This window comes from Triturus cristatus, chromosome 10, assembly GCF_964204655.1.
Source record: "Triturus cristatus chromosome 10, aTriCri1.1, whole genome shotgun sequence".
Taxonomy (NCBI): Eukaryota; Metazoa; Chordata; class Amphibia; order Caudata; family Salamandridae; genus Triturus; species Triturus cristatus.
In genome coordinates this window covers 1,073,020,622-1,073,042,187 of record NC_140593.1, presented here as the reverse complement: position 1 = coordinate 1,073,042,187, position 21,566 = coordinate 1,073,020,622, and the positions used below count along the sequence as shown (strand labels likewise).

At 46.6% G+C, this 21,566-nt stretch overlaps 1 protein-coding gene across 1 annotated transcript in view; it reads left to right on the top strand.

Annotated features, from left to right (window-relative positions):
* Nucleotides 1-21,566, top strand: part of LOC146796583 (kinesin-like protein KIF19) — a 1,608,680-nt gene that overhangs the window by 648,400 nt on the left and 938,714 nt on the right. The window contains exon 8 of the mRNA XM_085629222.1: nt 20,896-21,090. Coding sequence (XP_085485348.1) covers nt 20,896-21,090 — 195 coding nt within the window. The remainder of the gene's footprint in view (nt 1-20,895; nt 21,091-21,566) is intronic.

Genomic DNA, 21,566 nt, shown 5'->3' with positions numbered 1-21,566 from the left:
CTGTTGGCGGTCGGGTGTCCCACTTTCTGCAAGGTTGGAAATTGGTCACGACGGACCTTTGGGTTTTAAATCTTGTGGAGAATGGGTACGCCCTTCCCTTACGGGAATTTCCTCCCCCTTACCCTCCTTGCCAAGGTTTTTGCTCAGAGGACCATCTGCTTCTTCTGCAGAAGGAGGTTCTTGCATTGCTACAAAAAGGTGCGATAGAGGTGGTTCCAGAGCAGGAAAGGGGTCAGGGATGCTACTCCTGGTATTTCCTGATTCCCAAAAAGGACGGCAGATTGCATCCGATTCTGGACCTCAGAGTCTTGAACTTTTACCTGAAGCAGGAGAAATTCAAGCTGCTAACCCTTGCTCAGGTTCTTCAGGTGTTGCAGCAAGAAGACTGGATGGTGTCGATCGACTTGCAGGATGCGTATTTCCATATCCCATTCCTGATGTCGCACAGGAAGTATCTCCGTTTTATGGTTGGGTCGCAACATTACCAGTTTGCGGTCCTTCCGTTTGGTCTTACTACTGCACCTCGAGTCTTCACCAAGGTGATGGCGGTGGTGGCTGCCCATCTCAGGAGGTCGGGGATTCCGGTTTTCCCCTACCTGGACGACTGGCTACTGAAAGCAGAGTCGCCGGAGATGGTGCAACATCATCTGCAGGTAACATCTGTTATTCAACTTGGGTTTTTCAATCAATGTGCCCAAATCCCACCTGGTGCCCTCTCAGCGCAACCTGTTCATTGGGGCGGTACTGGACAGTACTGTGTGTCGAGCATTTCCTCCTCCACAAAGAATTCTCAACATTCAGGAGATGATCCCTTTATTCCAGAATGGAGCTGTTGTTCCAGTTCTGAAGGTCCTTCGCCTGCTCGGTCTGTTCGCCTCCTGCATTCTGTTGGTCAACTATGCACGCTGGCACATAAGGGCGCTCCAGTGGTGTCTCCGCAGGCAGTGGTATCAGCACAACGGGGATCTCAGGGAGTCAATCAGGATCTCCAGTGAAACTGCAGCGGATCTGTCTTGGTGGAGTATGGAGGGCAATCTGTCTCAAGGAAAGTCCTTTCATCTTCCTTCAACGGTGGCCACAGTGATAACGGATGCCTCCACCCTAGGGTGGGGTGCTCATCTGGGGGATCTGGAGATCAAGGGTTTCTGATGGATACATCTGCCAGTGGATTCCTCACCTTCTGAATATCCCCTGTGCCAGCAACATTCGGAAACTTTTTTAGCTCTCCACGCCGACGAGGACGACGTCACAGAAGCACGTCTCCGCACGCGTCTCCGCTGACATCACTGGATCCATAAGAGAACCTCGCCGGCGTGATGACGTCAGTTCCCTTTTTTTTCGCGCCGTCGACGCTAACGGTTTTCTGGGACTCTCCGTAGCTTTGGCTAGTTACTTTGTGTTTCTGCTGGTCTTTCTACTTTCTTCTTGCATCTTGTTCCAAGATGTCAACGAAGTAGTTTGGATTCAAGCAGTGTAGAGAGCATGGTAAGCACATGTCCATCACGGATCCACACGAGGATTGTGTGTGGTGCCTGTCGTCGGATCACGACGTCGAGGGATGCTCTTGCTGCCGCAAGATGAATCCAAAGGCCTTAAAGGAAAGAGAAGCTAAGCTATTTATAGCGAAGATGAAAAAAGAGAAGAGAGGTTGAAGACGCTCAAGATCGAGGTCCAGGTCAGGGTCGAAGTCGACGTCGGGTCATGCTTCTAAGTCGAAGAAACATAAAAAGAAGAAGAGGCATGGCTCCGGACGCCGTTCGGATAAGGAGACGGCTCTGAGATCGACTTCACCTACTCCTCGATGTCATAAGGACTATGTTTCTCCCTCTCCTGTATAAAATCCTGCTTCTCCTGTTTGCCTGACTTCGCCTGCGGCTTCTCCGGAGCGCTCTTCGGCTCCGGCTCCATCACCGATGCCGACACATTCTCCGGCTGAAGAGGCTCCGGCTCCTGATGAGTCTTCGACTCCACTGGCTCCACCGTTGGCGCCGATTGGCCAGAGTCCGGTAATGCCTTATCCCCCTTTCCAGGCCCAGGACAAGACCCATCGCATTATTTAAATGCTATATATGGTGTCTTTACAAGAGCGATGTACCCCTCTGGAGCACCTTCGGGGCCCATGGGTCCAATGACCTTTAATCTGGGGGTTCCTCAGGCCTACGCTCAGGCTCCATTTATGCCATTCTTCCCAGCGACGCGGTCTTGGCATTTCCCGGCACCTAGGACGTCAACACCGCTCCCTTCTTCTCCGGCTCCAGCTCGACCTCGTTCGACTCCGGCTGCTCCTCCGGATCCGTGTTCGACTCCGGCTCCGTCGGAGTCGGTTACGGCGCCGCCGATGCTTATCCTGAGGATTAGGTCCAGGCGACAAGCTCAGAGAGTTTTGGAGGAGCAAAGGTACCAGGTGGAAGAAATGGAAGAGGGTGAGCTTATGGAGTGAGATGACTTGTTTGAGGAATTGAAAGAGGCGAGTGGCCTTGATTTGTCACCGGAATGGGAGATTACTCCTCCAACTGATGCTCCCTCTAAAGATGTGGGTCCTTACCACACGGTCATTAGGAAAGCAGTGGAGCTTTTGGATTTACAGCTGCCAACTGCTGAATTTAAACCTAATATCCTTACTGAGGTTCTGCATTCTCCCTCCACCGTGGTAGAGCCTTTACTTCCATTTAATGAGCCCATCACTGAGCCAGTAATGGAGGTATGGCGTAAGCCCTTTTCATCTCCTGCAATATCCAATTCTGTAGCTAGGAGGTATAGGGCGGCTCCAGGTCATCCGGACTTTCTTACTTCCCCTCCTTCTCCGGAAAGTCTGGTGGTTCAGGCTGCCTGCTCAAAGAAGTCTTCTGGGGCCTTTCCACAGGTTCCTAGTTACAGGGACTCTAAAAAGCTAGACCAATCGGCCAAGAAAGTGTTCTCCTCGGCGAGTATGGCCTTTAAAGTCAACAAATGCCACCTGTCTCTTGGGCCGTTATATCCATGATCTCATGGATTCTGCTAAACAGCTGGTTCCTAAGTTATCTGAGGAGGACAGGCAGAACTTTAATGAAGTCCTGTCGGACACTCAGGCGGCTGCGCGTCAGGTTATCCAGAGTGGCCTGGACACTGCGGACTCTGTTGCCAGGATTATGGGCTCCTCGGTCACCACAAGGAGGAGTGCTTGGCTCAGTTCTCCCTTGATGTGCAGGCAACGCTTCTGGAACTCCCTTTTGATGGTTCTGGGCTGTTTGCGAAAAACGTGGATGCGGCCTTGGAAAGTTTCAAGGACAGCAAAGCCACAGCCAAATCTTTGGGTCTGCAGACACAGCCTAGAGGTTCTTCTTATACGAGATACAGAGGTTTTGGGAGGTTGTCCTTTTGGACCTACAGGCAGCCTCAGCAGCAGCAGCAACAGCAGCAGCAAAATACCCTATATAAGAGCTACAGGGGCAGGAACAGGGGTCGTGTTCGAGGTGGTCAGCTCTCCTCCTCCTCCTCCTCTTCTTCCCTCCCTCCCACCACTGAAAAACAGCCCTAGATCTACCATTCTGGATCATGTTGGTCCTGTGGGGGGTCGGCTTACCCATTTTCTACAAGATTGGGAATCGGTCACTACAGACCTTTGGTTTCTAAATCTTGTAGAAAATGGGTATGCTCTTCCCTTTCGGGAATTCCCTCCAAATGACCCTCCTTGCCAAGGTGCTTGCTCAGAGGATCACCTTCTTCTTCTGCAGGAGGAAGTCCTGACGGTACTGAAAACAGGTGTGATAGAGGTGGTTCCAGAGCAGGAAAGGGTTCAGGGATGTTACTCCTGGTATTTCCTAATTCCAAAGAAGGATGGCAGGCTGCGTCCAATCCTGGACCTCAGGATCTTGAATCTTTTTCTGAAGCAAGAGAAGTTCAAGATGCTCACCCTTGCGCAGGTTCTTCAAGCGCTGCATCAGGAGGACTGGATGGTGTCAATCGACTTGCAGGATGCGTATTTCCACATCGCCATCCTGAAGTCGCACAGGAAGTATCTCCGTTTTATGGTGGGGTCGCAACATTATTAGTTTTCGGTCCTTCCGTTTGGTCTTACTACTGCACCTCGAGTCTTCAACAAGGCGATGGCAGTGATGGCAGCCCATCTCAGAAGATCAGGGATTCCAGTTTTTCCCTATCTGGATGACTGGCTGATCAAAGCGGTGTCGCCAGAGAAGGTGCTTCATCATCTGCAGGTTACAACCCATCTGTTGAACAAATTGGGTTTCTCGATAAACGTACCCAAATCTCACCTGGTGCCCTCTCATCGCAACCTGTTCAAAGGGGCGGTACTGGACACTACTGTGTGTCGGGCATTCCCTCCACCTCAAAGGATTCTCGACATACAGGAAATGATTCCCTTGTTTTACAATGGAGCGGTCGTTCCAGTCCTGAAGGTCCTTCGTCTGCTCGGTCTGTTTTTTTCCTGCATTCTGTTGGTCAACCATGCACGCTGGCACATGAGAGCGCTCCAGTGGTGCCTCCGCAGGCAGTGGTATCAGCACAACGGAGATCTCAGGGAGTCTGTGAGGATCTCCAGAGAAGCTGCAGTGGATCTGTCTTGATGGAGCGTGGAGGGCAATCTGTCTCAAGTAAGGCCGTTCCATCTACCTCCATCGGTGGCCACAGTGATAACGGATGCATCCACTTTAGGGTGGGGTGCGCATCTGGGGGATCTGGAGATCAAGGGTCTTTGGTCTCTGGAGGAAAGGTTGCGTCACATCAACCTTCTGGAGTTGCGGGCGATACGTTTGGCACTCAAGGCCGTCCTCCCTTCCCTTCGCGGTCAGTCGGTTCAAGTCCTGACGGACAACTTTACCGCGATGTGGTATGTCAACAAGCAGGGAGGAGTGGGATTGTCCTGGGTTCAGGATCATCAGATTTGTCTGATTGCAAATCATCTGGCCGGGGTTCTGAACGTGCGTGCAGAAAGTCTCAATCGGCAGTTCTCTGCTGACCAAGAGTGGCGGCTCCATCCGGAGGTGGTTCGTCTCGTCTTTCGGGCGTGGGGAACTCCTCGGGTGGACCTGTTTGCCACTCACGAGAATGCTCACTGCCCGTCATTCTGCAGTCTTCAGTATCCGATGCAGGGAGCTTTGGGGGACGCGTTTCAGTTGAGATGGGACTCACATATCCTTTACGCGTTTCCTCCCATACCCTTGAGTCCTCGGGTTCTGAGGAAGATTCGCCAACACCAGGCCCAAGTCATATTGATCGCCCCGGATTGGCCAAGAAGGGTGTGGTATACAGATCTTCTCCACCTCTCCTCGTGCCCTTCGCTCCGTCTCCCTCTCAGGGCAGACCTCCTCTCACAGTCAGAGGGGCAAGTTCAACACCCCCACCTCCAGAGCTTACACCTTCATGCCTGGAGATTGAACGGGGCAACCTGAATTCATTTTCTCTCCCGCCTGACGTGGTAGACATTATTTTGTCTGCCAGGCGTCACTCCACCAAGTCCATCTATTCCTATAGGTGGTCCAAATGTGTCCATTGGTGTGGGGAGAAGTCTATTGACCCTTTGAGGGCTCGTTTATCCAACATCCTTCAGTTTGCTGTCTCTCTTGCTCAGCAAGGTTTTGCTGTAGCTACTGTGAAGGGTTATTTATCGGCTTTGCCGGCTTTCCTTTGTTTGCCGGATCAGCCATCCTTGTTTAAATCACCCTTTGTATTACGGTTCATTAAGGGCCTGACCAACAAATTTCCACCCACTCCATTTATTGTGCCTCAATGGGTCTTAAATCTTGTCTTAACTTACTTGATGGGTTCTCCCTTTGAGCCCTTGCACAAGTGTCCCTTAAGGCTGTTGTCTTTCAAAACAGTTTTTCTCATTGCTATTACCTTGGCAAGGAGGGTAAGTGAGCTTCAAGCTCTGAGTTCGAAACCCTTGTTCTTGACCATTCATGCTGAAAGAATGGTACTCCGGACCAGGGCTGCTTTTCTGCCAAAGGTGGTAGCTCCTTTCTATCTGGGGCAGTCCATTACCCTTCCTACTTTCTATCCTCCCCCTCACCCTTCCAAGGAGGAGGAGCGGCTTCACCGCTTGGACCCTAAGAGGGCGGTGAGCTTTTATCTCGATAGGACTAAAGACTTTCGAGTGGATGACCAGCTCTTCGTGGGCTTTGTTGGCTGCAGGAAAGGCAGAGCGGTGCGCAAGCGCACCCTTTCCAGATGGATTATCTTGTGCATCAAGATTTGTTACTCTTTGGCCGGTAAGGAACCTCCAGAGGGTATAAGGGCTCATTCTACCAGGGCAAAGTCTTCTACATCTGCCTTGTATCTAGATGTGTTCCTGTGGAGGACATTTGTAGAGCGGCAACTTGGGCCTCCCGCCACACTTTCGCGAAGCATTACTGCTTGGATTCCGAGGTGAGGAGGGACGGACACTTTGCTCGTTCCGTCCTTCAGGAATTTCTGGTATAGAAGGGTGGACACCCTCCTCCGGGAGTGGGGCTGCTGTGGGAATCTTTTCACAAGGTGAGGAATCCACTGGCAGATGTATCCATCAGAAGAACAAGTTACTTACCTTCGGTAACGCTTTTTCTGGTGGATACAGTATCTGCCTGTGGATTCCTCACTGACCCACCCACCTCCCCGTTGTCCACCCTTGTATACCTACAATAGTGTTGATGTGTCAAAATGTATTTATTACTGTCAAAGGAAGTGTGTTATTTATTTTGCCTTTCTGCATTGTTTTCACACTGTGTGTGTTAGTTTGTATATTATGTACTGTGTATACTGTATATATATATTGTTGTCAGTCCGTCCGTGTGCCTCGAAGGCAGGAAAAAAGGGCGGAACTGACGTCATCACGCCGACGAGGTCCGCTTACGGATCCAGTGACGTCAGCGGAGCCGCGTGCGGAGCCGTGCTTCTGTGACGTCATCCTCGTTGGCGTGGAGAGCTACAAAAGTTTCCAAATGTTGCTGGCGCAGGGGATATTCACAAGGTGAGGAATCCACAGGTAGATACTGTATCCACCATAAAAAGCATTACCGAAGGTAAGTAACTTGTTCCTTTGGTCTCCATAGGAAAGATTGTCTCATATCAATCTTCTAGAATTGCGGGCGATACGTTTGGCGCTCAAGGCTTTTCTCCCTTCCCTTCGCGGTCAGTCGGTTCAAGTCCTGACGGACAACACTACCGCAATGTGATATGTCAACAAGCAGGGAGGAGTAGGGTTGTTCTGTCTCTGCAGAGAGGCTTTGCGACTCTGGTCCTGGGCTCAGGACCATCGGATTTGCTTAATAGTGAATCATCTGGCCGGGGTGCTGAACGTACGTGTGGACAGTCTCAGTCAGCAGTTTTCCGCCAGCCACGAGTGGAGGCTTCATCCAGAGATAGTTCAGCACATCTTCCAGATGTGGGGGACTCCTCGGGTGGACCTGTTTGCCACTCAAGAGAACGTGCATTGCCCTTCATTCTGCAGTCTCCAGTTTCCGATGCAGGGGGCGTTGGGGGACGTGTTTCAGTTGAGTTGGGGCTCACAACTCCTTTACGCGTTTCCTCCCATACCCTTGAGTCCTCGGTTTCTGAGGAAGATTCGCCAAGACCAGGCCCAAGTCATATTGATCGCCCCGGATTGGCCAAGAAGGGTGTGGTATACATATCTTCTCCACCTCTCCTCGTGCCCTCCGCTCCGTCTCCCTCTCAGGGCAGACCTCCTCTCACAGTCGGAGGGGCAAGTTCGACACCCCCACCTCCAGAGCTTACACCTTCATGCCTGGAGATTGAACGGGGCAACCTGAATTCTTTTTCTCTCCCGCCTGACGTGGTAGACATTATTTTGTCTGCCAGGCGTCACTCCACCAAGTCCATCTATTCCTATAGGTGGTCCAAATGTGTCCATTGGTGTGGGGAGAAGTCTATTGACCCTTTGAGGGCTTGTTTATCCAACATCCTTCAGTTTGCTGTCTCTCTTGCTCAGCAAGGTTTTGCTGTAGCTACTGTGAAGGGTTATTTATCGGCTTTGTCGGCTTTCCTTTGTTTGCCGGATCAGCCATCCTTGTTTAAATCACCCTTTGTATTACGGTTCATGAAGGGCCTGACCAACAAATTTCCACCCACTCCATTTATTGTGCCTCAATGGGTCTTAAATCTTGTCTTAACTTACTTGATGGGTTCTCCCTTTGAGCCCTTGCACAAGTGTCCCTTAAGGCTGTTGTCTTTCAAAACAGTTTTTCTCATTGCCATTACCTCGGCAAGGAGGGTAAGTGAGCTTCAAGCTCTGAGTTCGAAACCCCCGTTCTTGACCATTCATGCTGAAAGAATGGTACTCCGGACCAGGGCTGCTTTTCTGCCAAAGGTGGTAACTCCTTTCCATCTGGGGCAGTCCATTACCCTTCCTACCTTCTATCCTCCCCCTCACCCTTCCAAGGAGGAGAAGCGGCTTCACCACTCGGACCCTAAGAGGGCGGTGAGCTTTTATCTCGATAGGACTAAAGATTTTCGAGTGGATGACCAGCTCTTCGTGGGCTTTGTTGGCTGCAGGAAAGGCAGAGCGGTGCACAAGCGCACCCTTTCCAGATGGATTATCTTGTGCATCAAGATTTGTTACTCTTTGGCCGGTAAGGAACCTCCAGAGGGTATAAGGGCTCATTCTACCAGGGCAAAGTCTTCTACATCTGCCTTATATCTAGATGTGTTCCTGTGGAGGACATTTGTAGAGCAGCAACTTGGGCCTCCCGCCACACTTTCGCGAAGCATTACTGCTTGGATTCCGAGGTGAGGAGGGACGGACACTTTGCTTGTTCCGTCCTTCAGGACTTTCTGGTATAGAAAGGTGGACACCCTCCTCCGGGAGTGGGACTGCTGTGGGAATCTTTTCACAAGGTGAGGAATCCACTGGCAGATGTATCCATCAGAAGAACAAGTTACTTACCTTCGGTAACGCTTTTTCTGGTGGATACAGTATCTGCCTGTGGATTCCTCACTGACCCACCCACCTCCCCGTTGTCCACCCTTGTATACCTACAATAGTGTTGATGTGTCAAAATGTATTTATTACTGTCAAAGGAAGTGCGTTATTTATTTGTCTTTCTGCATTGTTTTCACACTGTGTGTGTTAGTTTGTATATTATGTACTGTGTATACTGTATATATATTGTTGTCAGTCCGTCCGTGTGCCTCGAAGGCACGGAAAAAAGGGCGGAACTGACGTCATCACGCCGACGAGGTCCGCTTATGGATCCAGTGACGTCAGCGGAGCTGCGTGCGGAGCCATGCTTCTGTGACGTCATCTTCGTCGGCGTGGAGAGCTACAAAAGTTTCCAAATGTTGCTGGCGCAGGGGATATTCACAATGTGAGGAATCCACAGGTAGATACTGTATCCACCATAAAAAGCATTACCGAAGGTAAGTAACTTGTTCCTTTGGTCTCCATAGGAAAGATTGTCTCATGTCAATCTTCTAGAATTGCGGGCGATACGTTTGGCGCTCAAGGCTTTTCTCCCTTCCCTTCGCGGTCAGTCGATTCAAGTCCTGATGGACAACACTACCGCAATGTGATATGTCAACAAGCAGGAAAGAGTAGGGTTGTTCCGTCTCTGCAAAGAGGCTTTGCGACTCTGGTCCTGGGCTCAGGACCATCGGATTTGCTTGATAGTGAATCATCTGGCCGGGGTGCTGAACGTACGTGTGGACAGTCTCAGTCAGCAGTTTTCCGCCGACCACGAGTGGAGGCTTCATCCAGAGATAGTTGAGCACATCTTCTAGATGTGGGGGACTCCTCGGGTGGACCTGTTTGCCACTCAAGAGAACGTGCATCTCCAGTTTCCGATGCAGGGGGCGTTGGGGGACGTGTTTCAGTTGAGTTGGGGCTCACAACTCCTTTACGCGTTTCCTACCATACCCTTGATTCCTCGGGTTTTGAGGAAGATTCGCCAAGACCGGGCCCAAGTTATATTGATCGCCCCGGATTGGCCAAGAAGGGTGTGGTACACAGATCTACTTCACCTTTTGTCGCACCCTCCGCTCCGTCTCCCTCTCAGGGCAGACCTCCTCTCGCAGTCGGAGGGGCAGGTTCTACACCCCCACCTCCAGAGCCTGCACCTTCATGCCTGGAGATTGAATGGGGCAACCTGAGTTCTTTTTCTCTCCCACCGGACGTAGTGGATGTTTTATTATCATCCAGGCGACACTCCACTAAGTCAATGTATTCCTATAGATGGTCTAAGTTTGTAAAATGGTGTGGAGAGAGATCCATTGACCCTTTAAAGGCCCACTTGTCAAATGTGCTTCAGTTTGCTCTTTCCTTGGCTCAGCAGGTTTGTGCTGTGGCCACAGTTAAGGGCTATTTATCAGCCTTATCGGCTTTTCTGTGTCTTCCAGATCAGCCGTCATTATTTAAATCTCCTATGGTATTAAGATTTATCAAAGGTCCCTTTGTAATGCCCAAGTGGGACCTTAATCTTGTTTCAACTTTTTTGATGGGGTTCCCTTTTGAGCATAGCTGTCCTTTGAGGCTATTGTCTTTTAAAACAGTCTTTCTAGTAGACATAACCTCAGCAAGGAGGGTGAGTGAGCTTCAAGCTCTTAGTTCAAAACCCCTGTTTTTAACCTTACATGTTGAAAGGATGGTTCTCAGGACCATGGCTGTTTTCCTACCTAAGGTAGTTACTCCTTTTCATCTTGGGCAGTCCATTACTCTCCCTGTGTTTTATCTTCCCCCTCACCCTTCCAATGAGGAGGAGAGACTTCACCGCTTGGACCCTAAAAGAGCAGTGAGCTTTTATTTGGACAGAACAAAAGATATACGTTTGGAAGATCAGCTCTTCGTGGGCTATGTTGGACACTCAAAAGGCAAAGCTGTGAACAAGCGCACTCTGTCCAGATGGATCATCCTCACCATCAAGATCTGCTACGCCCTGGCTGGTAAGGTTCCTCCTGAGGGTATTAGAGCTCACTCTACTAGAGCGAAGTCTTCTACCTCTGCTTTGGCCAGGGGTGTTCCAGTTGCAGACATTTGTAAGGCCGCAACTCCATACTTTCGCAAAGCATTATTGCTTAGACTCTGAGATGAGGAGGAAGGGCTATTTTGCACGCTCGGTCTTGCAGGACTTTTTGGTATAGGAAGGGTGGACACCCTCCTCCGGAAGGGGGACTGCTGTGGGAATCTATTCACAAGGTGAGGAATCCACTGGCAGATGCATCTATCAGAAGAACAAGTTACTTACCTTCGGTAACGCTTTTTCTGGTGGATACAGTATCTGCCTGTGGATTCCTCACTGTCCCACCCGCCTCCCTGTTTTCCACCTTTGTATACCTAAAAGATTCCTTTTTTTACTGTTTGTTTATTCATTGTTATTTCTATCTAGTACATTTATAGGAAATCCCGATGTTTTTAGCTTTCCTTTTTTGGCTTGTGTTGTATATATTGGTTCAAATTTTGTGTACTATGTATACTTGAGTTTGTGTCAGTCCACCTGTTCGCTTCGGAGGCACGGAAAAAATGGGTGGAACTGACGTCATCACGCCGACGTGGCTCACTTATGGCTCCGGTGACGTCATACGGAGTAGCGAGCGGAGCCGTGGTATTATGACGTCCACGTCAGCGTGGAGAGCTAGGAAAAATTCTGTGGAATGCTGGCACAGGGGATATTCACAAGGTGAGGAATCCACAGGTAGATACTGTATCCATCAGAAAAAGCGTTACCGAAGGTAAGTAACTTGTTCTACAGGGCATGTTTCAGGTTTACTACAAACTCTTTCCTGAGCCTTCAAGATCAACATTATCTCCAATGTGTCAGCATCCTCTGATGCTCCTGCCGTTCCGAAGAATGACCCCAATGTCAAATATTGCCATGCTTCCTCTGACCACCCGTCAGCCTTGAGTAATGATAAATGGAACAATTAGTTAATACCTAATCGGTTTGTTTTCTTCATGATTTTAAATAGAAAGGCTGTTAGAGCTATTCCAATCGTTGATTTTATCCGGGAGGAATTAAAATCATGGAAAACCCTGCAAAGGTCACATCAGTCCTGCCAAGGATCGATAAGATGTAGAAATTGCCTGAATACTCACCATCATCTGTGGTGAACGCCCGAAACCAGACTCTGTAATCACACAGTCATTCAAAGAACCCTTCCATCAATCATAACCCCACTGACCAGCCAAGCGGATGCCTCGATAACATTGGGGAGAGGTTCTCAACTATGTCCGGTATTACTGTATTGGCAGCCAAATCACTGGCAATACGGGGCAGGTATGACTGCCAGATGTGGTCAGACATCACCAAATACATAACATTTCTGCCAGAAGACAAAAAGGGCAGAACCAAAAAAGATTCTGCAGGGGTATGAAACGTCCTCATCAGAAATTTTAGATTGCACTATGGATACAGCTTTAATAGAATTCTGACAACTGGCAGGATCAGCATCCCTTAGGTTGATTGAAGGTCACAACATTTAGACCTGAGGTGAAAATAAAAATATTAGATATTCCTTACCATGGTGATGGTCTGTTTGGTAAGCACGTTGATGACGCCTTTCAAGCAGTCAAGGTGGACACTGACACCGCAGGATCTTAAGACACCTTACAATAAAAAAAAAACACCCTTTAAAGGGGCCTGCGGAAGAGGCACTTATCTGTATCCAGGAGGATACCAAAGTATCATACTTATCAGCCCTCTCAGCAGCCCTTTAGGATTGCTTACCAACATTGACAATGTTCTAGTGCTGATTACGCCCCCTACAACACACCATCCTGTGGGAAAGAAATTAAAAATAATTCTCCTCTATGGTGGAAAATAACATCGGATAAATGGGTCTTGGATTTAATCACATATGGTCACACGTTAGAGTTCACCCAGATTCTGCCCACCACTCCACCAAAACAAGGATACTCACCTTTTCTTCATCTACTTCAGATGGGAGTGCTAGCCATGCTAACCAAAGGTGCAATAGAGAAAGTCCCACATTCTGAGCAAGAATGGGCTTTTATTCTATTTTTTTCCTCATAGACACAAAAACAGGGAGTGGTGGCCCATCATAGACCTCCAGAAATGAAACAAGTATTTCCATAGACGTATTAGCCTAAGGCGCCTCTATGGCGTGTTACAGCTGACAGAACCACCCTATTTGAAGCTGGCCGCTTTGATGGCCCTGGACGTCAGAATGCCTTTTAATAGCATTCGCTGGAATTATATATTTGTTGTGCTGACATTGATGGGCTTCGGCCCAAATTTTTTCAAGTGGGTCAAGCTTCTATATGAGACCCCCCTGGTGAGAGTCAGGGTAAACCGAGTGGAATTCCGGGAGTTCTGCCTGCATAAGGGGACATGGCAAGGATGTACCCTGTCACCAATGATTTTTGCTTTAGCCCTTGAGCCATTTGCAGCATGGGTACGCCAGGACCCACTGATTAAAGGGGTGATGATGGTATGAGGATGGGGAGAATGTATATCTCTTTATGTAGATAACATTCTTTTATATGTGATACAAACTACAAGTCGTTTACGACAATTATTTGAGGAATTCTGTAGCCAATCAGGTTATCGTATAAACTGGTCCAAGTCAGTGGTTTTTCCATTGGTGGGAGGGATGCTACAACTGTGCAGCACTGGTGGTACAGGATGGGTTTGAGTATTTAGGCATTAATATCACCTGTGATTCACAGGAATTTCTCCACAATTGGAGAAGCTATATTCCCACATCCCCAACCATCCCAAACATTGCATCAAAGTGCTCCCGTTTAGCTTCAATTCAGCACCCTGCTTTTTTACCAAATGGCTAGCCCCTGTACCACCAACAGCATTTCAAGCATCCAGGGCCACGGAGGCTTGCCTAAAGTTGTTTCTTAAACTAGGTCTCCATGTGAATTATCAAAATTCATTAACTACTCCATGCAAGAAGATACTGTTCCTGGGTGCAATACTAGATGCTCTCCATGAAAAAAACTTTCTATCCCAACAAAGGTTCAATGAACTGGCTCCCAAACTATTAAAAAAAAATACTTTGTATTGACTACAGATTTCTTCCTGGAGGGCTAGGGCAGTCATCTGCGGAACCTGCAAATTCAAGGAAAGTGGTCTCTGCTCCAGAAGAGCTTACATATAAATTGCCTGGAGCTCGAAGCCATCTATCTCAGTCTCCAAGTGTTTCTTCCAATAATAGCAGGGTCTTCGGTGTTAGTTTGCATGAACAATACCACCATTATGCACTATATGAACAAACAAAGAGGCTCAAGATCGCTGGCTCTGTCCAAGGAGGCTCAGGAAATCTGGTGCTCGCTAACAACAAACAGGATAACTCTTTGGGCTGAACATGTTCCCGGGACAAGCAATCTCTTAGTAAACATGCTAAGCAGAACTAGGAACAGCCTCCACGAATAGGAGCTTGATCAGTTGGAGCTACGTAGGATCTTCTTGTTCTAGGGCAAACCAGCTCTAGATCTGTTTGCAACAAACGAGAAACGCAAATACCAGTTCTATGCTAGTTGGCATCCACATCCAAGATCGTGGGGGAATGCCTTTTCGATCAGATGGTCCGGGATCTATGCCAATGTTTTTCTCCCAATACCACTTATATCAAAGGTTCCCAGCAAGATGAAAGCAGAGCGGTGTCGCCTCATCCTAATACCCCCCCTGGTGGCCGAGGAATGATGTGTTCACACAGCTTCTCCTACTATCGAAATCCAACCACATTCCCCTACCAACATCCAGAAAACCTTTGACAATGAAACAAGGCCAGGTCCTTCATCCTCACCGATCTGCCTCCTCTTATGCGCATGGCTCCTAAATTCCATAATTCAAAGACCTGAATGTTCCTCAGGACTGCATGAATATTCTCTCCTAGGTAATGCCGGAAGCCATGATAAAAACATGTGAACCATAATGGAAACGCTTTTGACTATAGTGCCAAAATCAAACCTACATCCTCTACAAGCATCATCTAGCAGATAAATACCCTATCTCCTCGCTATAGCTCAGTCACGGTTGGTGCATGTGTCTGATTAGGTACATCTTGCAGCAATATCAAGATATAGACGCTCATCAAATTCTCTCTGTGTTCAAGCAAAATCATCAAACAGTTCATAAAAGGATTTTTCAGAGTTCGTCTTCCAGTAAGGGCTCATTCTCCGGGTTGGCACCCGAACACAACTCTATCTTAACTCATGAAGAGTCCGATCCAACCCATGCACAGAGCAGGCCTCATATTACTCACATAGAACGTCACTTTGTTACTAGTGCTCACTTCGACCAGGAGGGTAAGGAAGAAATAGGCTTTGTTAACTCAATAACCTTGTGTCTCACAGGAAATTTGGTACTTCTCAGAACCAATCCAAAAATAATTCCCAAGGTTCCTTCGGATTTTCACCGCAATGAACCTATAATATTTATGACTTTCTTCCTGAATCCAACCTCACCAGCTGACAGGTCTATGATAGGTATCAAAAGATATAAAAAATTATACTTATATACTATTCAGGGAAGCTGAGCAACTGTTGGTCTCATATGGACACACTCATAAGGGTTCTCCAGTCTCGAAAGCAACCATCGCTTGATGGATTTCAGCAGCAATTCAGTTCTGCCACCCAAATGCTTGCAAGCTACTCACAGCAAAACCAGGGCACACTCAACTAGTGCAGCTTCCACCTCAACTACTTTGTTTGCGGGAGGGCCTCTGGAGAAAATGTGTTGTGCTGCGATTTGGAAGAGTGTGCATACGTTCACGCAATATTTTTGCCTGCAATCGGCACAGCACAGTGATGCAGCGGTTGGATAGGGTTTACTACACCACTTATTTCAATAAGGGGAGACTCTTTTGGTTCCATGTGTTTGTTTATGTATTTTATGCAAATGTTAATATATGCTACATATATATATATATATATATTAATTTATTAAATTACATATGAATGTGATGTATATATTTTCTACCCACCATCCGCTATTTGTACGAATACTATAAGGTATACAAATTCAGTAACTGCTTGCTATTCTGATTCAGGTATGTGAATCTATGAAAGATCCAATACTGGAGAAGAAAATAAGTTACTTACCTGAAACTGGTGTTCTCCAGTATTGGTATCTTTCATAGATTCACATGAGACCCACCCTCCTTACCTGAGAGGCTCCCCTTCTAGCTCGGGATTATTTTATTCCCACTTGTGCTTGAAAATCGGAAGGACTCTGCCTTTCTTGGGGGTGTCCTACAGGGTACTATAGCCTGATTGGCTAAAGTTTGAAGTTTAGTCCTTGTTTAAAAATGATATAGATGGGCTATTAAAGTGATTGTTCATTGCCATTATAGCCTATGATACTGCTTCATTATAGTTCTGTGGGACTCCCACTTCAACGGCAGGGAATAATTCAAGCATGTGAATCTATGAAAGAAACCAATACTGGAGAACGGCTACAGGTATGTAATTTATTTTCTTTTGTCCCTCCACTGCCTCTAAGCGAGCCCTAGTTATGTCTCTAGAGTTGCAGACATCATCTGCCTAGGGTTGCCACCTGTCCGGTTTTATATGGGCATGAGCAGTATTTTAATGTCCCGGCTTGTACAACAATTTGAAAAACCAGGTTGGTATTTTTTCCCCCTTATCAGTACATACTTTATACAGGTAATGTAGGATGAAAACACTTTAAATGTATTCAACAGCTGCTGTATTGACCCCTGATTGACAATTTATCTAAACAAAGACAGAAAGATCATATTAAAATGAATACAGTTTATTTCATATTGATTTTATATAAACTTATGCTGTAGAATCTTATTGGAGCCTTTGCAAAATATTAAAATGGAAACAGACGGCCACATTTTTGTCTTGGAAAGGTAGCAACCTTACCTCTGCCACAATAAATTCTGTGCGGCCCAGACCGTGTCAGCTCAGAGCAGGACATCTTCATTTCGCACTCCTCATCCCTACTTCTCATCCATCATCCCTACTTCTTTTCCTTCATCCCTACTTGTCATCCATCATCCCTAGTTCTCATCTATCTTCCCTACTTCTAATCCCTACTTCTCATCCATCATCCCTACTTCTCTTCCATCATCCCTACTTTTCATCCCTCATCCCTGCTTCACATCCCTTCTTTCATCCAACATCCCTACTTTTCTTCCATCGTCCCTACTTCTCACCCCTGCTTCTCACCCCTGCTTCTCACCCCTGCTTCTCACCCAATATCTCTACCACTCAACCCTACTTCTCATCTCTAGTTCTCACCCATCGCACCTACATCTCAACCAACATCCCTAATCACTGCTTCTCATCCCTACTTCTTATACATCATCCTTACTTCTCATCCATCATCCTTACTTCTCATCCATCATCCTTACCCCCATCCATCACCCCTACTTCTCATCCATCCTCCCTATGTCTCATCGCTACTTCTCTTACCTCTTCTATCATCCCTACTTCTCATTCCTCAACCCTCAGTCATCCAAACACACTTTCAGTGTTGTAGAAACCCCTTCACACTGATTGGTTGGAGACAGCCATTCAGAGTTGAGAAAGGGTACTGTATTCTATTGGTCTTGCCACTGAAAAAAACACGCCTTCTCATTGCACATGCTGGTTGAGACAGAGGAGAGGAAATACAATAGGTGTTTGCTTTCAGTGAATCCAAGGCTGTAAAACATTTTGTTTTATTTAAGTATGTGTTCTTCTTTTTAAACATGCTTCTATGGGAAGCTCTGATGGTTTGCAGATGACAAGGCCCCCCCACTTGGGCCATAAATCAACAATTTGAAAGAGGGCTCTACAGTTCATCTGGAAATCTTTTTAGTTTCAGTTTCTAATGTAACAACTCTGTCCATGCCTTGCTCTTTCTGGTTTCCTACACAACTAAAGCCCAGCCCCTGGAATCTGCAAACTGCAAGGGAAGAAAAACATTATAGCTCCCAGAGCCAAAGGAAGGCTCAGACTAAAACAGTTTCTTTGTTACAAATAAAACTGAAACCAGAAAAGGTTTCTGGTGAACTGTATTACCCTGTCTTTAAGAGTTGATTTTAAACATGTTCTTTGTTATAATATTAAACTGAAACCAGACAAAGTTTCTCATGACCTGCATACCCATCTTCAAGATTTATGACCCAAGCCAGCTGAGTCTCCCCCAAACCCTCAGAGCTTCTGCAGAGGCCTGTGTAAACAGAAAATTGCTTAAATAAAATGAAATGCTGTACAGCCTTAGATTCACTGGATGCAAACTGCACAGGAATGAGAAGGCTGTTTTTTCAGTGGCTAGACCATTTGAATGGAGCCCCCTCGCTTAACTCTTATTGGCTGTTGCCAACCAATCCGTATGAAGGTGTGTTTCACAGCATTGAAAGTGTGTTAGTGTGACACAGGGAGGAAGTATGAGATGTAGGGATGATGGATGAAAAGTAGGGGTGAGAAGTAGGTTGGATGGATGATTCATGAGAAGTAGGGATAAGAAATAGGAATGATGAATGATGGATGAGAAATGGGGATGGTAGAAGAGAAGTATGGATTATGGATGAGAAGTAGGGATGCTGGATGAGAAGTAGGAATGAGAAGTACGGTTAATGGATGAGAAGTTGAGAAGTAAAGATGATGGGTGAGTTGAAGGGATGAGAAGTAGGGATGATAGGTGACAAGTAGGGCTGAGAAGCAGGGATGGGAAGAAGTGATGGGGATGAGAAGTAGGGATGAAAAATAGGGAAGATAGATGAGAAATATGGATGATGGATGAGACATAGGTATGAGAAAGAGGGATGAGGGAAGAGAAGTAGGGGTGGTGGATAAGAAGTAGGCATGATGTATGAGAAGCAGGGATGAGAAATAGGGATGGTGGATGAGAAATTGGGATAAGAAGTAGGGAAGATAGATAAGAAATAGGGATGATGGATGATAGGTATGAGAAGCAGGGATGAGGGATGAGAAGTAAGGATTATGGATCAAAAGTAGGGATGATGGATGAGAGGCAGGCATGATGGATGAGAAGTAAGGATGATGGAAGAGAAGTAGGGATGAGAAGTAGGCATGATTGAAGAGAAGTAGGGGTGGTGGATGTGAAGTAGGGAGAGAAGCAGAGGTGAGAAGTAGGGAAGATGGATGAGAAGTAGAGATGAGAAGTATGGATGATGGATGAGAAGTAGCGATGAGAAGTAGGGATGATGGATTAGAAGTAGGGATGATGGAAGAGAAGTAGGAATGATAGATAAGAAGTAGGATGAAAAGTAGGGATGATGGAAGACAAGCACAAATGATTGAAGAGAAGTAAGGATGAGAAGCAGAGATGAGAAGTAGGGATGATGGATGAGAAGTAGGGATGATGGATGAGAAGTAGGGATGAGGGATTAGAAGTAGGGATGATGGAAGAGAAGTAGGAATGATAGATAAGAAGTAGGATGAAAAGTAGGGATGATGGAAGAGAAGTAAGGATGATGGTTGAGAAGTAGGGATGAGAACCTGGGATAAAGGATGAGAAGAACGGATGATGGAAGAGAAATAGTGATAATGGATGAGAAGTAGAGATGATGGATGAGAAGTAGGACTGAGAAGCAGGGATTAGAAGTAGGGATGATGGAAGAGTTGTATGAATGATGGATGAAAAGTAGGGATGAGAAGTTAGAATGATGGATAACTAGTTGGAATGAAAAGTTGGGATGATGGTTCGGAAGTAGGGATGATGGATGAGAAGTAGGGATGAGGAATGAGAAGTAGGGATGAGAAGTTGAGATGATGGAAGAGAAGAAGGAATGAGAGATGAGAAGTAGGGATAAGAAGTCAGGATGAAGGATGATAATTAGGGGTTGTGGATGTGAAGTAGTGGTGAGAAGCAGAGATGGGAAGTAGTGATGATTGAAGAGGAGTAGAGATGATGGATGCCACGTAGGGATGAAAAGCAGGGATGAGAAGTAGGTACGAGAAGCAGGGCTGAAGTATGAGAAGTAGGGATGATGGATGAGAAGAAGAGATGAGAAGCCAGAATGAGGATGATGAAAGAGAAGTAGGGATAAGGGATAAGAAATAAATAGGGATGATGAAAGAGAAGTAGGAATGATAAATAATAAGTAGCGATGAGAAGTAGGGATAATGGAAGAGAAGTCAGGATGAGAAGTAGGAATGATGGATGAGAAGTAGTAAGGGAGCCAGGTATGATAGATGAGAAGCATGGATGAAGAATGAAAAGTAGAGATAATTGAAGCGAAGTAGTGATAAAGGACAAGAAGTAGGGATGATGGCTGAGAAGTAGAGCTGAGAAGCAGGGATGAGGGATGAAAATTAGGGATGATGGAAGAGTTGCAGGAATGGTGGATGAGAAGTAGAGATGAGCTGTTGGGATGATGGAGGAGAAGTAGGGATGATGGATGAGAAGTTAGGATGATGGATGAGAAGTAGGGATGATGGATGAGAAGTAGGGATGATGCATGAGAAATAAGGGATGAGAAGTAGGGATCAGGAGTGAGAAATGAGAATATCTTAAAATGGATGCTGTACACACTGCAGCTGCTTTATGAGACATACACCCAGGACAGACATGCTGAGGGGGACCCCTTCATATATAGAAAACCTGGGACCCCCTCACCGCCAGGGCTGCAGGGGTGTCAATAACGCCCCTGAGCCTATTTTCCATTGTCAATTCATTGAAAATTGGTTAATTTTGTAATAAACTTGCTCCTGTATTTAGTATGTGGGTAACAGTGCCACCACGTGTATGGAACAGATGCTGTTTCCATAGCAATTTAATAGAGCTGCACACGCCACACAGTGGTGTGCATCACACATGGATATGCAGCGTTCCTTCAATGGTGCACATCCTCGTCAGCACACTTCTTCACTAGGGCTTACAAAATAAGTATAAAAATAATTTTATTCTCTCCAGATTCTTTGCTGCTGAATTAATTTTGGCTTGTTTGAGAAAGTGAAGGAAGCAGCTGAAACTCTAAGAGTGAGCATCCTTAAGCCTATCTTTTCTTTTTTCAATACAGATCATACAGCTGTTAACTAAAGGAAACAAACAACGTACTCAAGAACCCACGGCTGCTAACAAGACATCTTCGCGGTCACATGCAGTACTGCAGGTTAAAGTGAAGCAGAAATGCAAAGTAAAGGAGAACAATGAGGAAGTGCGGGTGGGAAGACTGTTTATGATAGACCTGGCAGGGTCTGAAAGAGCATCTCAGGTATGTCTAAATGATTGCAAGATATACATTTCTATTGTAGGCAATGAAGTATATACATTTGGTCACTGAGTGACGACCCCCAGAATACTTATACTGCTTTTTTTAGTCTGACTTGACAGCTCAACTGTCTACAGATAATTATGTAAGTATTACTAGAGAGGGCTTTGGCTCTGCTCACCTGTTGGGATCCAGGAGTACATGTTTTAGTTCGGCAGATGTTCCACAGAAAAGTGGGTGCCCTCCAGGCAGCTGCGATCATTTATCCAGCTGCCTGAGCTTGAACCTTTAGTGGCCCTGATGACATTGTAGTGCAGGAAAAGTGTCTTGATAACTAGTTAAGTTATCGTGTTTCTTTTTCTCTTGCAGCAGCACAGGTGGGAATGGATTGCTGTCCCAGTACTCTCCCATTCCATTATAACTCACTTTAAACTTCAGAGAGTAGAGTTGTGTTAGAGACCAGTTTGGGTTACCCAGGG